This window comes from Carassius carassius, chromosome 28, assembly GCF_963082965.1.
Source record: "Carassius carassius chromosome 28, fCarCar2.1, whole genome shotgun sequence".
Taxonomy (NCBI): Eukaryota; Metazoa; Chordata; class Actinopteri; order Cypriniformes; family Cyprinidae; genus Carassius; species Carassius carassius.
Genome location: NC_081782.1, coordinates 13,459,514 through 13,477,173, shown reverse-complemented (window position 1 = coordinate 13,477,173; position 17,660 = coordinate 13,459,514). Strand labels below are relative to the sequence as shown.

At 36.1% G+C, this 17,660-nt stretch overlaps 1 protein-coding gene across 1 annotated transcript in view; it reads left to right on the top strand.

Moving 5' to 3' along the window:
• The window catches only part of grik4 (glutamate receptor, ionotropic, kainate 4), a 355,049-nt gene that overhangs the window by 280,054 nt on the left and 57,335 nt on the right, over nucleotides 1–17,660 (top strand). Inside the window, exon 9 of the mRNA XM_059513707.1 lies at nucleotides 14,718–14,879. Within this exon, the coding sequence (XP_059369690.1) occupies nucleotides 14,718–14,879 (162 nt within the window). The remainder of the gene's footprint in view (nucleotides 1–14,717; nucleotides 14,880–17,660) is intronic.

The window sequence follows — 17,660 nt, the reverse complement described above, 5'->3', positions numbered from 1 at the left end:
TTTTATGCTTTAAATGTACAAGCTTTTAAAAAAGAAAATGTAAAAAAAAATTATAGTCTTATTGTTAATTAAAAATTATATCATTATAGTCTTGTCTTAAGGCTTTGCTTGGATTCCTATTGAATTGACTGGATTTTCATCACAAATTTGACTGCACATTCAGGTTTTGCTTTGTTTGCAGGGACCAAATGCCCTTACAAGAACAGTACATCTATCTATCTATCTGTCGTATCCGTTTGTCTGTTTGTTCAAAACTGTCAAACAAGTTATTGTCAAGTCAACATTCAATTTTAGTGACAATATTTAATTTCTTTACAAATTAATTTAATTTATTGAATGATATTACCTTATATTCAAATTTGGATGGAAAAGGTACATTTTAAAATTAGTTATACTATAATTTTTTCTTGTTACCATTTATCCTATTTGCTGACCTCATTTACCACCAGCTTAGCTCATGAATGTCCAGATCAGCTCATCTGCATCTAGTTTCCACCCTCTTGCGCTCCTCCAATGCAGTGACGTGGTGGAACAACCCTCAAACACATTAAGAGTGATCAGGTTCACAACACATGGATCCGTGCGGTCTGAGCCAAGTCGTTTGCACTGACTTATAGAAGCCAACGTCCATATCATGCTTGTCAATACACACAAATCATTTTTCAGGCATTGATATTTGCACCTGATGTTTGCAGCTTGTACATTTAATGCCATGTTATTTAAGCGGCAATGAAAGCTTGTAAGCAACACTTTACTATTTGGTGGCAATTATGCATTTGCTTCCAGCATATGCAGCACAGATCCAATGGCCATATTGAGATATTTGCTAAAAATAGTCATTCGGTTTGGTGGCAAACTCTCCCTAACTTTACGCCACTTGTCTTAAGCCTTGTTGCATATTGATTAGTTTCTGTCAGCTTGATTGCAGTCTTACTTCCTCTGCGGCCTTGATTACTCCCTGTTGACAAATGTATTGAGCTGATAGAACTCGCTGAAAGTTCCCACCGTTCCCCCGATGTGCAGATAAGCATGGACCACATTTGAAGAAAAAATAGTTTGTAAGAGTCCCTCAGGCAATAAGCAGATGATTTACAACTCCCCTGTTTTATAATTATGTAAAGTGTTTGAGACCTCCTTATCCACGCCTGTGCTAATTACACAATTGGGGGATTCATTTCAGTGAAAGTGCTAAAAGATCAATCTTTTATTTTTCAGCTGTGAAAAACATGAAGCAGTGGCTGATCTCTGTCATCTGCTATATTGAGTTCATTAGTTGCAAGCGTTGCCAGTGGCCGCTCCCTACCTTGAATGATTGAGGGTTTGCTTGATTCTCTCTGCATGTCCGGTCTTGCCTCGGACGATCTATAATAAGGATAAATGGGTCTGAAATTATATTCTATTGCTCTGAAATTATCAATTAGCTGTGCTCAGGCTGCCATCTTAGCCAGGTTTCTTTGATTATTACACAGCTCTCTGAAATACTTGCTTCCATTCGATTAAGCATTATGTTATGTAGGCATACAGTATATGTTTGTGCCATGACTGCTTTATATGATGAAACTAAAATAGAAATTTGAATAAAATTTTTGATAGATGCTAGCAGCTCAGCTGTCCTCAGTCAAAGGAAGATATAGAGCTATGAGAGAGAGAACTGAAAATAGAGGTAGACATGTTACATTATAGCTAGTGGTGCAACGGATCACATGGTTCGGACCATATTGCGGATTTTGAGTCACGAATCAGATAATTTTTCAAATCAGCGGAAAAAAAGTTTGCTTTTCATTTATTACTGAAAGCATACTTTAAGTGCTTCTATACCACAGCAAAACCTACTAGCTGAACTAAAAAAGTCAGTAATAAAGCAAGAACAGTTACACAAATTACATGCATTGATGAATACAACATAAAGTTAGTAATAAAGCCTACTAATAGGCTGCTGTCTCTTTAAGACCAAATGCACATACCTAGTATACTGACACAAATCTGCTTTCTTTCTTAGCTATTTCAGTTCACTTAAGACATTACTGATTGTGTTTACCAGAATACTTGCCAAAACGGGTATTTTAATATATCTTTTTGTGTACTGTATGTTTCCGTTCAAGGAGAGTGAATGAGGAATCGATCTGTGTGAATCGCGCCACTCTCTCTGCGTATGCTTGCTTCGGATGTGTGCTGAAGCAGTAGAAAACAGCATGCATGTTCTCTTTTGCTTGAATGGTTTAAAATTATTTGAATGGGTAAATTGGCAAGACAAAACACTTATATATTTATATATTTAACAGTTAATCCGCATATCAAATGCATGCCAAACTGTGGGGTCTTGTCCGTACGGATTTATGATCTGTTGCACCCCTATTTATAGCTGAATATGTTAGATTGCAAATAATAATTTTATATTAATTATTTTAGTTCCAGTGTTTGTGTTGTTGCTAGGTTGGTTGTTATGTATAGTACACATTCCATGTTATAATAAACTATTATTCATAGCAGAAAAGTTACAAAGAAAATATTAAATATGGTAAACAAAATGTAAAACTAATTTTCATATCCATTTATTTATTTACGTAATGTAATTTATGGCAATATATATACAGGTCATCAGCATCAGACAGATCGGTGTATGCGACATCAAAGTAACAAACAGCGTTTAGAGAGCAGATGAATGCATGCTTTTGAATTGCTCTCACGGTACTTTTGTCGATCGATCTCTGCAGCGCTGCTATAAATCTAATGCTTCACCCAATTCATTCAAAACGTGGATTGAGAAATGAAATGCAGCTGTGTGTTGCTCGAAGACGAACAGTTCTCAGCAGACAACATTGTGTCTAAAACAACACAAACTTCTTATTTGTTGAACTCTTGTATGAGAACAGTATCACATTTGCACTCGTGTGATATTGCATTAATTGCTCGTGGGATATTAGATTAGATTAGATTCATTTTAGGGACATTCTAACTATGTTCTCTAGGCTCCATCATGCAGTGAGTTGTTGCTCTGGATCATACTTGTCATCAATCAGCTGAATGAAATGTCCATTATGGACAGTCCATATAGGTCTGGAGAGGGGCAAGTGCGTTAAATGCGTTAATAATTTTAACGCGTTATTATTCCCCGCAATTAATTAATCTAATGAACGCATTAATGGACAGCACCCTTGGTAAATTTGAGCAAAGGTGGGTTTGAAAATAAATCTGCATTGTTTATCCTTTTGATGTTTCATTCGAAACATTCACAGAATTTTCAACTTTCATTGAAGTAAAACAATTGAAAGTGTGTGGGGGGGGGGGTCTCATTGTGAAATAAATGCTTTCTCTCCAGCACCCAATTGTTGCAACATCATTTTCCCGAAATAACAGCTCTGAGTTTTCTCTTATAATGAATGATGAATTTGGAGAACACCTGATAAGAGTTTAGAGACCATTCCTTCATACAGAATCTCTCCAGATCCTTCAGATTCACAGCTCCATGTTGGTGCTTCTTCTCTTCAGTTCACCCCACTCATTTTCTATAGGGTTCAGGTCAGAGGACTGGGACAGCCATGGCAGAAGCTTATTTTGTGCTCAGTGACCCATTTTTGTGTTGATGTTGATGTTTATTTTGGATTATTGTCCTGATGGAAGACCACAGCCCATTGTAAGATTTCTAATGGAGGCAATCAGGTTTAGATTTTTTATCTTTGGTATATGAGAGAATCCATGATGCCATGTATCTGAACATGACGTCCAGGACCTCCAGCAGTAAAACAGGCCCACATTATCAGCAGTGTACTAAGTAGTAATCTTTATGAATGGTCCACTGAATCAGTAGGCTTGATTGACTTCAAGCAGATCATCACCATCAGACTGATCGATGTATATGACATCAAACTAATGCAAGACTATCTGTTTATTGAACTTTTACAATAATAACAGGATCCCTGTTTGTACTAAACCCATCTGGTGGGTTTGCTGCTCAAAAGCTTTTTTGTTTGTGGAGTTCCAGTCGTGTCTGACAACTGAATATGCTGGAGCTTGTTTCTGGATGAGCAAGGAGATTTTTTTTTTTAAACCACCCGAACAACATGTGGTGATGTAGGGGCTCTTTGAAAATGTTTTTTTTTTATATAGGCTTTCTGAACCTCAAAACTCAACTAATCTCTGCAATTCTCCACCTGTGATCCTAGGAGACTCTTTGGCCACTCAGACTCTCCTCCTCACCGTGCATTAAAAGAATACAGGCAGATTTGTTACATCTTTAGTTAATAGGAAACCCTTAATTATTGCCCTGATGGTGGAAATGGGGATCTTTAATGCTGTTAACTTTTTTCTTAAAGCCACTTTCTGTTTTGTGAAACTCAACAATCTTTTCTGTTCCGCACATCAGAACTATATTCTTTAGTTTTACTCCTTATTCAGTTCAATTGAATTCAAGTTTATGTGTATAGCGCTTTTTACAATACATATCGTTACAAAGCAACTTTACAGAAAATTATGTTTCTACAATATTTAGTAATAGCTTATAAGTGGTGATTGTCAGTTTGTGCACATATGACAGGATTTTTAGAAAAATTAATACAAGACGTAGTCAGTCAGACGATGAACATTATTAATATTATTAATAATTAATAATTATTATATGATGCAGTCACACTTGTAGCAATATTATATTATGATAACCTTATGATGGATGATTAAGGGAATTGGGCTTTTGTGTTTCTCGTATTTATAATCCTGTGGAACAGGAAGCCATGGCAGGACAATTTCATGTTCCTAGTCACCCTGGTGTGCTAAAAAAATGCAAATATCAATGGTAATATTCTTCAGCGATATTTTACTCATAATAATTTCTAGGGTGTCAATAATTGTGGCCAAAATTCATTGGAGAAAAACAATTATTTCATCATGAGATTTTCTCCACACTTTCAATTTTTTTACTTTAATAATACATTAGAATTTTGTGATTTTTTTTTTTTTAAATGAAAGATCAAAAGGATAAACAATGCAAATTTATTTTCACAACCGCCTTTGCTCATATTTACCAAGGGTGCCAATAATAATACTAATAGTGGAGGGCACAGTATATATATAGTTAAACTTTACTTTGCGTTATCACTCACTGTCCATATTGTATATTCTGCCAGAATCCATCAAAAGGATTTGGCACTGATGCACATTTATTTCAAATAGACAGATGCACTTTGATTAGATAAACAGCCTACTTGTCATACATGACCAAATAAAAACTTATATAAATATCAGATGCGAAAATCTGAAACATAAATTGCACATTCAACAAGGTGTGAGTGTATCAGATACGAATGTTGTAAAACAAAACGTGATCTCAAATAATCTAAAATAAGTTCTGTCTGCACTCTGTAATGAGAGCTTCATGTCTCTGTCATAGGGACGGTTAGAGAAAAAGCTGTTCTGTCCACTTTTGATTTAATCTCAGGTGGTGGACAGCATGCAAGACAGACCATTATTTCAGATGAAAGGCAAGGTGGAGCTGGTCCAGTTGCATTGAGAAGAGATTTGGAGATAACAGCATGGGATCAATCACCGATCCCTGGGGGACCCCTGAGCAGGTTAGCTACTGTTTTCATACAGTATATAGCCAGTATAGCGATATCCACTCACTCTGGGAGGTTGACAAAACTAATAACCAACAACTGTTGTTTCCACATGAAACCCAATAGCAGATTTCTTTGCGTTTTTCATTTGCGTTTCTGTTGTCATTTCCACCAGATATATTTGCATAATTTAATGTGTTCCACCTCTTTTTGTAACACCTAAACATCACTGTCAGTTTCTCTCCACTGTTCACATGGAACATCTGTCAACAGATTCGTTTTGGTTTAACAAACATGGGGAAGGTGTAAAATACAGCTCTGTTGTTAATTAGAGGCTTGTTTAACAAAGAGACATATGCCAGACCTAGACTTTATTGCTTCAATTTGCTTTCAGTAAGGATGAAATGGCATAAAGCCAGTGGTTTGTTCAAAACAGAGGTTAGACAATGGAGTTCGCACTCGGAAACTTGGTTTGTTGTGCCTAAAAAAAAATATAGCAATAATAATCCAAGGAGGAAGAAGTCAACACATCGGAGGACAGAGTTGGATTTCTGCCACTTCTGTATTCTTTGTAAAACTGCTAAAACAGTTGCCTTTCTTTAAGCAAATTACCTATAGGATTATTTTGATAATTAATCTAGATATTTCTTTCAATCAATAGATTATTCATAATTATTTATATATTTTATGTGTATAAATATTTAATGTGCCAGTGTTTATAAGCTATGCTTTACAGTACATCAGGTAACTAGTGTAGGCTCAACAAATCGATAATTTGTTGTCAGTTATTTTTTTATTATCAATCGATTTGTGTTGCGGGCATGAGACAGAGATGACACCTGACTTTGGAAGTATCAGAAGTGTGGTGTGGGCAGGTGAGTGACAAGAGAGTCGCCTGGCCTCTAGAGATTGATAAGAACATGCCAAGGGCTACCCAAAGTGATAATACACAGCTCAGTTCCATCAACTTAGACAGATCACCTTCCCCCTGAAACCTGCGGCATTGTCTCATTTTCTCATTCCCACAAACACACTCATACACACTCATTTGCACAAAGGTATACATGCATTTTTCAATGTTCTGACATATTATAAGTGGTTATGCATTCTCTTACTATACCTCAGAGCTTGTTCATGTCATCAGAGGTCATTAATTTGTAATGTGTGAATAATTTAAGGCACACAATGCAATTTTGTTTCCTGTTCAAGTTGGCATTTGAGGCATGTGCCAACAGTGTTTGCAGTACCCATGAAATCATTTGTGGACACTAGATTAATCAAGTACACACGATTATCCTGTCAGTAAGGTACTGTATCATGTTTGTGGCAGATGGACTGGCCTATAATTTTGTGGGAAATAAAAATGAAAGCTTATGCGAGGAACGCGTCATTTTGATTTGTAAGATGCAATGATCTGTTTGTAGAAAAATTATTTTATATGTAATTATAAGATGTGTATAAATAATTTAGTATTTTTATGTTTGATAAAACTCTTTTTCCCAGGTCCAATGGCAGAATGGAGTGCATGTGAACCAATCATCTCTTCCACTTTAGTTATAGCATAAAATAAACATGAATAAATATCCAGTGGTGTAAATTATGACCTTCAGAAATGAATAATCTGTAATCACAATCAATGTTTCAACTGTGGAAAAACTCAATAAAAGCATGCATGTCATGTAACATCACCTTTACCTCTAGAAGGTCATTAAGTGACCATACTTTATTTATAAACTAGGAAAAATAACTATATATCACTAAATGTATACATATTTTATAAAAAAAATGCATTATATACTTTTCTAAACATATTATGTTTTAAGATGTAATGCATGTGTAATGCAATGTAATGCAATGCAATGCATAGATCTATTAAATATGTCAAATATCTTGCAATTTCCTCAAAAAGAAAAAATAAATTATGACAGCAACTGCAAAGAATCTAAGGTTGTTGTTTTTTTCAGACACAAATATCCAAAACCAATTGCATAAACAGTTTAGACTTTTAAAAGTTAGACATCCATTGATGAGTAAATTTCCTAAATTTACAGAGTTCTCTTTGAAGTATGTCAGACTTTTCCAATCATGTAGTCCACTTAAAACCCTCTGCTTACTTACAGTTAACTGAAATCTCACATTCATATCTGCCTTCATCCAATTAACAACTGATTTAAGAGTATATCCATTGCTACTTCTGTTTCATTGTGACTTTATCAATTTTATGGTTATATATTCCCTGCAGTGAAGATGTAGCATTGCATTATACAGCAATGTCATTTTTGCATTCCTTCTGAATTTTGCTTGAAGTAAGTCACATTGCAATATGAAGAAAAAATAATAATATGTGTGTGTGTGTGTGTGTGTGTGTGTGTGTGTGTGTGTGTGTGTGTGTGTGTGTGTGTGTGTGTGTGTGTGTGTGTGTGTGTGTGTGTGTGTGTGTCATCCCGCATAGATTGTTGTGAATGTCAGGGTGTGAATCCAATCTCCCAGTCTAAGCAATGAGAAGACTACAAAATACAGGCTCACACATAGTAATCCTAACTCTTTCCAGAATGTACTCAACACTGTCAACAACTATAATCATTAGCAGTCAGCAGGGATCCCTCTCTCTGATTCATGCCATGAATTTACATGCCAGTTAATACAAGCGTAAAATGACTTATATCTGCCAAAAACACTGTGTGAACGTTTCAGCTATTCAGATAATCACTCACAGAGATTTTATTGCGGCAGTTTAAATCGGCATTCATTACCTCCTTAATTCTTAGAATAAAAAAGGATGGTGCTTAACTGATGTTATCATTGAGAAAATCGATATCCTATTCATTAGTTTGTGGCCCAAGTCTAGAATACAGTTCTCCTTAGGGCCTTTTTTTTCCCGCTGTTTATAAGTTTAAAGGCATATAGCTCACCCAAAATTTAAATTCCATCATCATTGACCTTCATGTCGTTTCAAAACCGAATGACTTTCTTTCCTCTGTGCAGTACAAAAGACTGTGTTGATTGCTCTTTTCATGCAGTTACAATGAGCATCGACATTTTGTTCTTTAAAAATAAATAAATAGAAGTAGTGTACTATATTCAAAGTCTTGTGACGTAATATAGTTTTATGCACAAAACAGTGCCTTTTCTTAGGTTTTCATTGACACTTAGTCAGTTTGTGCTGCTAATGGAGTTTATTGACAAAAAATATGAAGAATTTTTCTCATGTTTGGACAGAAAAATGATGATTAGAAATGATAACTTGTATTATGCCTCAGTGCTCCGTTCAATTGATTGAGCAGGTGTGGTAGTGAACAAACAAAATAAGTCAGTAATACTGTGCATCAGTGAGTAAATCACTGAATGAATGAGTGATTCAGTGAGTGTCTTGTCAGAGAAAAAGTCTGTTTTATTCTCTCTTGGCGCTTTTCCATTGACACCATGAAGTATGTACACAGCAAGCAACTCTGAACATCATAACACCAGCCTCTCCTACATAGCCACATCGCACCTTGCCAGGAATCAATTAACACCCACCGAACACCTAAATCTTGGTTTCAGCATGCTGGCAATTTGAGTACAGCACATTAAGTCACGTAATAGTTGAGGTGGGACTGAAGTTCCTGAAGTTCATCTGAAATCATTTACTTTCTGAGTAGGTACAGTACTTCTTTTGAATAAGTATTATGACCGTTTAAAAAGTAATCTAGTCTATAAAGCATTTTCATTACACAAAAATTTCTTCACTCTATAAAATATATAAATATATATATATATATATATTAAGAACTTTGAATTCTTTGTGAACCCAACTTTGAATTCTTTGTGAACCCAAAAAGGTTCTTATATGGCATTGGTGTGAAAATCTCATTTTGAAACATTTGTTTTTAAGTGTGTATGTATTATAAATGCAATCCAGATGTACAAAATTCGCCATGTACAGAGTCAGTTGCTTTGCTTCACTGCCGTTTACAAATTGTCCCCTGTGGTATCATGGAACAGTAATGTGTCCCTGGATGCTTCTTATATTTTCAGGGTCCTTCTTTCGTAGTGGTGAACATGAACTATAATATAAAATATCATTTTTACATTCCCATTTCCAATAGCAAAAGAAACATCAATTTATTGTGTTTATATGACTTTACAAAAGATATTGATTTCAATTATGTTGGTCAAAAAAAGAGAAAGATGTCAAATTTACAGTCGCTTCCTCCGCCATTGTATTGTGATCGGAGAAACAAATTCAATTTAATTCAATTGAATCATTTGCTTCACAAAATTATTCACTCTTTCTAGGTTTTTGAAACATGCCTGTTATTCAGAACGGTATGACTGCCATGGAAACTCAGCTTAAAACTTAAACATGCATTAAAAAAAAACCTTTTACAAACAAATTGTTACAACAATTAACCTGTTAAATGAAATGTCTGTATAATATGTTACTTTAATAATTTTCTTCTTTTGTTTGTTTTATGGAGAGCTTAGTTAATCCGACCAATAAGAGACTTGCAGCTACTACCCTTCCTTTTTATTATACAAATGTCTCATTAATAATGTATAAAACTGATTTGAAATCGGGTAAAACTTATAATATGGAGTATACTCTGTGAACTGGGTTCACAGAGATCACTCCTAACAATGAACAATTCAAATTTCTAAACATTTCAAAAGTAATGAAAAATGCCTTACTTTGAATCACAGGCTTGAAATAAATTATTCGCAAAGATTTTGAAGCATCATGAAAGCGCCAAGCATTAGTATTAGAAACACTTATGCAGCAGCATTAACTAGTTTTCTGTAATTTAATGCCAAGATAATCACAGAGTACAGTGTTATAGTGTACATACACTAACAAGTTTTAATTTTTTTATTTTTATAAAAATTTAAAAATTAATAATAGATTTGGTGTTAACAGCTGTGGAAATCTCAGCTCTCCAGAATCTCACACAAAGAAGAAGGTCATCTAGGACTTTTTGTGTACCGTTTTAATAATACAGCGAATTTGAACATTCTACATTCAACATTTTTTTGTTACTAAAAGTATGCGTGTTCAGATGCCGCCATATTAATTCATTAGTTTGCATTTGTTGAACTGCGTTGTCTTCTTATTATATTTGTACCATATTTATTTTTAGTTTCTCTTTGTACTCTGAAACCTGTGGGAATGCGTTTATTTGTCATAATGAATATTAGATTGTCAGTTTGTCCTTTTTAGACTGTCAATTAAATAAACACAGAATGACTTTGCAGGTGAAATTAGTTTGATTTGGGTTCCAGACCTGTTTGGACCCTCTACTGTTTTAGCATTTCTCCCGGGAGCTCATTATTCCAAACACTGTTTGGCTGTGCCACAACAAACAATATGCATGTGTGTGTACACCCATATGTGTGTATGTAAGAGAGTCTGCCAGCAGTGAAACATGCAGCAAGCTGGCCCAGGTTCTGCTTTCCTGATTGATCTTCAGGTGACAGGCTGTGTCAGGGGGCTCATCGCCAGCCTGTCAGTGCCTCACCTCCCTTCTCTCTCCTCTATCTAGTCCATTTCCTTCCTCTCTCTCTTTCTTGTCCTCTCTTCTCCTCTCTCTTCTGTCATCCTGCCAGAGATCAGGAGCAGCTGCTGTCCCAGGGGTCCAACTGTCTCCTAGATGCTTCTTCTCTTACGCTGGCCAAACAGTTAAAGAACTGTTTGTGTGCATGGTTTTTATGTGTTTTATGGAATTTTGGCACACACACAAACAAAAAAAAACCTCACTAACCACTTGCAATCCAGTTTAGCCAGGTGTTAAGTGTGCTGAAGTAGTGTTGCACTGTGAGTATTTAAATGAAGTCATTATCATTCTTGTCAGTGCAAACACGCTTTCTTTCTAGGCAGTTGCTTTGCTGGTGTGCTTGTGTCATGTTATTTTATTTGTATTTTCTGTTTAGCTTTATTTTACATTTATTTCAATTTAAACTTATTTGTTTCAGCTTTATTTCAAATAATAAAAACTATGTTTGGTAGGTTTTGTTATCTGTAACAACTATTATCTGCAATATGTGAATTGTATTCATAACGTGTTTGTGCTGTTATCTAATTTGCATAATTACTTTAGTGAATTAGGTGTTGAAACAGACTGCACGCGCAAATGAAAGGTGCTATTAGTGGGCAGTTCATTTTTAGTAAATGCTGTCTGCTCAATCACACATGCACTCACTCCACGCGTGCTGCGGGACATTCGGTGACCTTCCGTGTCGTGTGTGAGTGGCTCAAAGTGCGCCACAGTTAATGACTGGCTCATTTACACTGTCTCTGTTTTAATGAAGTATTAACATGCGCTCGGAGAGTAATTACAGGTCCGTTCCCGTCGGGCTTGTCAGACCACAGCAGGGAGTGCAGATGGAGGAAGGGTCAATTGTTCACACACTCTTATAAGCTAATCAATATGAGTCCATTTACAATAAAGGTTCATTTGCAAAGCCATACAATAAACAGCATTATGGATTGTCAGCAGCATTACTCTGATGTTTTTTGGTTTATGCCAGCAACAGATTGTAGCTTGCGGCTTCTAATGTCTCAAAAATGGCTTGCTAATGAAAAGTGTTTTATTATTCGCTCTTTGTAATTAAGTTTAAAGTTTGATGCTTCACAGTGAGTGTAAGAGTTTTAAAGTGCTGGAGGTTCTATATTAACATATTTTGCAGAATGATTTTGTTGTTATAGAATGGAATCAGCCTTGTGTCTCTCGCCAGTATCATTTGAGCATATTTCAACGTTGTTTCGCAGCATTGTGTTGTTATCTGATCAGGAGACGGCCTTTATTCAAATCAAAAGCTGACATAGCCATTCTTTAGTGAATCAGAAAGGCTGCTCCACCTCTAAAATAATAAAAGAGGAGCTTCTGTTATCTACAAGAAGATTCAGCGGTCTCTATCCCTCGGGTTTCTTCTGAAACAAACTGTCTCTTGAAGCTCTGCAGTGCATTTTTGTCTCTGCACTCCCATGACACTGCCCTCCCCTCCTTTTCTTCCTGTCCTCTCGGCAGAGGCTTTAATCCTATGCGGTGTGCTCTACCCATGGCCCGGGTGGCTGTCCTCATCTGGCTTTGTGTTTGTAATGAGAGGACAAGATTGTGTTGTCTTTGATCTGAGGTGCTTCAGTCTTACTGCATGCTACCTCGTGTAAGGCTGGGGATTTGCTATTGTGTGTGTTTGGATCATTTGCTCACCTTCCCTTGCCCCTCCTTCAAACATGGCTTCAACATACTTCCTGTTCTTTTTTTCTCATTTAGTCTCATCTCATCTCGTTCTCCTCTACTCTCAGGTAATCCTGTGTGTTCTCATAAAGTCCTGTTGTGAGACAAGTCTTTTTCACTTCTCTTTATGGTAAATCTCATCATGTCTGTTCTGGTCTCAACTCACGAATCTTATGGTGTCTCTCATCTCATTCTAACACGTCTTCTCTTCTTGTCTCTTCTCATCTCTTGCTGGTTCCTTTTCTTTATCTTCTAGCCACCCTTCTTGTCTTTTCTCATCTAGTGTCATCTGTTTTCCTCTTCTCGTCTTTTTTTATGTCTAGTCTGTTTATTCTCTCTTCTCATTTAGTCTCATCTCATCTTTTCTCATTACTGTCATCTAGTTTCAGTTGATACTGTCTTATCTTATCTAGTCTCTTCTCTGTCTTAGTCTGTTCATTCTATCTTCTCTCATGCAGTCTTGTTTCATCTCATAATTTCTGTTCTTCTCTTGTCACCTAGTTTCATCTTGTCTAGTCTCGTCTCAACTCTTCCCTTGTACTCTCCTATTTTCTTCTTTGTTGTCTAGTCTCACTTCATCTTTTTTTATAATGTCTCAGACCTCTCATTTAGTCCTCCTTTCCCTGTCATCTAGTCTTGGTTTATTATGTCTCATCTCATCTAGTCTCCTCTCATTTAATCTCAGATCTTCCCATCTAGTATCCTCTCTTCTTTGCCATCTAGTCTCAGTTCTTTCATTTTCTTCTCATCTAGTCTCATCTCATATTTTCTCTTTTAGTCTTCTCTATTTAGTCTCAGTTAATTCTGTCTCATCTTATCTCATCTCATCTTATTTAATTTCAGATCTTCCCATTTAGTCTCATCTCTTCTTCTTTGTCATCTAGTCTGTTTATCCATTCTCTTCTCATCTGTTGTCATTTAGTCTTCTGTGTGATCTAGTCTCTATTCATTCAGTCTTGTCTCATCTAGTATCATCACATCTCATCTCTTCCCATATATATTCTTCTCTCTTCTTCATTGTAATCTGGTCTCAATTCATCTTTCTCTTCTTATGTAGTGTTGTCTCATTTTATTTCATTATTTATCATCTAGTCTCCTCTTCGTCACTGTCATTTGGTCTCAATTTATCCTGTCTCGTCTTATGTAGTGTTGTCTCATTTTATTTCATTATTTTTCATCCAGTTCTTCTCTTTATTCCTTATTTCTTCTCTGAGAAGAGTTTTAGTCCATTCTGTCTCTTCTCATCATGTCTTCTCTTTTCTTGTCTCATCTCTTCTTGTCTCTTCGCTCTTCTCTCCTCATATTGTCTCATATTCTCTCTTCTCATTTAGTCTCATCTCATCTTTTCTCATTACTTTCATCTAGTTTCAGTTGATACTGCTTTATCTTTTCTAGTCTCTTCTCCTCTGTCATAGTCTGTTCATTCTGTATCTTCTCATGTCTTCTGTTTTCTTGTCTCTTCTCTTCTTGTCTCTTCGCTCTTCTCTCCTCATCTTGTCTTATATAATCTGAGTCATGGGTCCAGCACTATAACTTCTCTTCCTCTTCACATCTTCAGTGTCCCCTGAGCCAGTGATGGTGACAAAGTCATAGACTTTAATAGTGTCAGCAGGAATTTCATGGGACATCTCTATTAACCTTCAGCTGATGTACTGCACGTCCCGGGACACAGACTGACAACACTGCGGACCTTTTTTTACCCGCTTTCACACAATCTCAAAAGTGCACCTCTTGGGATTTGCTCTCCTAAGCATTAACTTTTGCTGAATTGAATTACGTGGCCCAGGAATTGGCAGAATTACCTCAGTGCTTGTTAATGAGCCTGACTATATTGTTTTACTTCCTATGGGAATCATTAGGTTGTTTAGATTCGACAAGAGACCTGAGCTTAGCAGCTTGATAAGAAGCACTCATATTTGGTGAATTAACTTGAATGTTTTCTCTTCCCTTTCAGGAATTTTCTCTGCTACGATTGGACGATTTAGCTGATCAACGAGTCAACATCGTCGGCTTTTCAGTCTTCAACAGGACACATCCTTTCTTTCAGGACTTCGTCCTCAGCCTCAATCGATCCTGGCAGGAGAACTGTGATCATGCTCCTTTTGCAGGAACACCAGTAAGGCTGGGAAATTCTTAGTTAAAGATGTTTTGAATCTATATGATTAAATCAGTGTTAAAGGATAACTCCACTTTCAGAATAAAAAAATATTATAGTTCACCCAAAAATGAAAATGATATCATTAATTACTCACCCTCATGTTGTTCCACACCCGTAAGACCTTTGTTCATCTTCGGAGCACAAATTAAGATATTTTTGATGAAATCAGACATAGACAGCAATGCAACTGAAACGTTCAAGGCCCAGAAAGGTAGTAAGGACATCGTTAAAATAGTCCATGTGACATCAGTGGTTCAACCTTAATTTTATGAAGCTATGAGAATACTTTTTTGAACAAAGAAAACAAAAATCACTACTTTATTAAACAATTTCTTCTCGCTGCATGTTCACAGGAGTACCATGATGCAAAAAGTATTCTTGTAGCTTCATAACATTACTGTTGAACCACTGATGTCACATGGACTATGTTTTATCGTATAAAATAACGATTTTTCTTACTACCTTTCTGGGCTTTGAATTTGTTGTGTTGTTTGTGTTGTTTTCTATGCAGAGTCAGAAAGCTCTCAGATTTCATCAAAAATATCCTCGTTTGTGTTACGAAGATGTTCAGAAGTACTTACAGTTTTGAATGGACATGAGAGTGAGTAATTCATAATATTTTTTTTTTTTTAAACTAAAGTGAAATCAGTTACCTTTCGTTCTTTCATGAAACACAAAAGAAGATGTTAGGTAGAATGTCCAAGCAGCCAATTTATTATCATGAAAGTAGACTGTGTTTGTCCTTATGAACTCCAAAAAACAAAACATCATAAAACCATTAAAAGTAGCCATATGTTCACTGTGGGTTACACTTATACTATTGTTGATCATTTTGGAGCTTGAAATCATAAATACACTTTCATTTTATGGAAAAGAGCAACTTGGACCTCCATCCTAAGATCTCATTTGGGGGTTTACTGAAAAATGTGAGGTGAAACGACACAAGGGTGAATAAATAATGACAAAATTTAAATTTTTGGGAAAGCTATCCTTTAAAAATGGTCTCACTTTAAGTTTATGTCTATTACATATTATGAAATAAGTCATTTATTTATAACTCAAGGATGCTGTGTTAATTAATTTGGAACAGCCTACTACCCATGTCCTCTTGCTTACCTTGATGCAGAGGCTATGGCTGTATAATTCATCACACAAAGTCACATATTCACCCTGAGGAATACACACACCCTGCATGTTCACGTCAGCACAGTTATTTCCGTCACATTGGAAATGAAAACATCTGTATAATGTATTATTCCTGATCTCAGTCCCAGTTTGTACTCCATCAAACATCCAGTGAAGCTAACCAAGAAAAAAAAATGATCAAAGATAGATCGGTAACATTTCTTTATCTGATATATGCAAGTTAGTCGAAATAATTCATTTAAAATGTTTGTATTCTAATTAAAGCTGAAGGGACTTTTAAAAACTTTAGGAAAAATAAATGCCTACTGCTTTAAGAAACTAACCCTGGTTGCACGTCTCATTTAATTAGGTCTAATTTTTAATTAATCAGAAGATGGTTTGTAGTCTGGCAGACAGATGAGAGAGAGAACAAGTCTAAACCCCACAGTGAGACTCAATTCTGTGTTACACACTGGCCTAGAAATGCAAGCCTCAAAAACTAGCTTGGACTAATGTGTTTGATAGGGAAGACACTAACCAAACAGTTATTTAAGCCCTGGACTTCATTAGCCAAAGACTAGACTGGCTAGTCTGTGCAGAGATTAACCAGCGAACCTGCATATCTGCCTCAGTCAGCAGCGTGCAAACATTGTCATTCTGCATTCGCCTAATGAGAGCATCCAGGACGATTCCCTGCATCTGACCAGAATAGTTACACTGCTTTTGTTTTTTCTACAGAAAGGAGAGAAACATAGTCAACCAAATATACACAGACTGCTATTTTAGTCACACATTCAATCTTCCCTCACGACACATAAACACACATCTCCACCTCCTCTAAGCTGCTGTGCTGTTCCATAATGCAGCATAACATATCCTCATTACAGAAAGCTTTAGCACCATAATGGATGTCAGAGGGGAAAGGATACTCCACATCCTTTGCTGCAGTGCATTAACACGCCATCTGATATAATTAAAGTGGTCAGTAATTCAGTTCCAGGGGACTGAGGGGGCAAAGGAAGTGGTGGTTGTATCACAACGATCAACGATGAAATGTCTGAGTGGCCAAATGCATGCAGACAACCAAACACCCAAATCCATGTGCTTTTTTTTGAGCATTTAATTTCACAACCGCAGGCATTTATACGTTTTTCACTCTTCAAAATGCTTTGTAGTAGATATTAAAACATAGATGCAGGAATTTACTCCCATTCAAATAAGAGCATCAGTGAGGTCAAGGAGGCGGAATTTGTGTGTGTGTGTAACTACTTAACATATTTTAAGGACAAATTTGTACCCAAAAGTTAGCTAAACCTGGCAAAATCTCCAACAAAACTCCCTTTGGAGATGTCCTCTTTTGATAAAAATGAGGTAAAAGGTTTTTATGTTTTTTTTATTTTATTTTATTTTTTTGTAAAAATGCAGAAAGTTTTCTGTGAGGGCTAGGTTTCGGTGTATGGCTGATGTAAAATATACTTTTGTACAGTATAAAAACCATTATGCATGTCCCCATTGAGGTAGGTCCCCATATTAGAATAAAAAAGGATGAGAAATAAATTGATCAAATAAATGTAGCCAGTATCTCTAATAAATGAAGCTCAATTTCTCAAAATG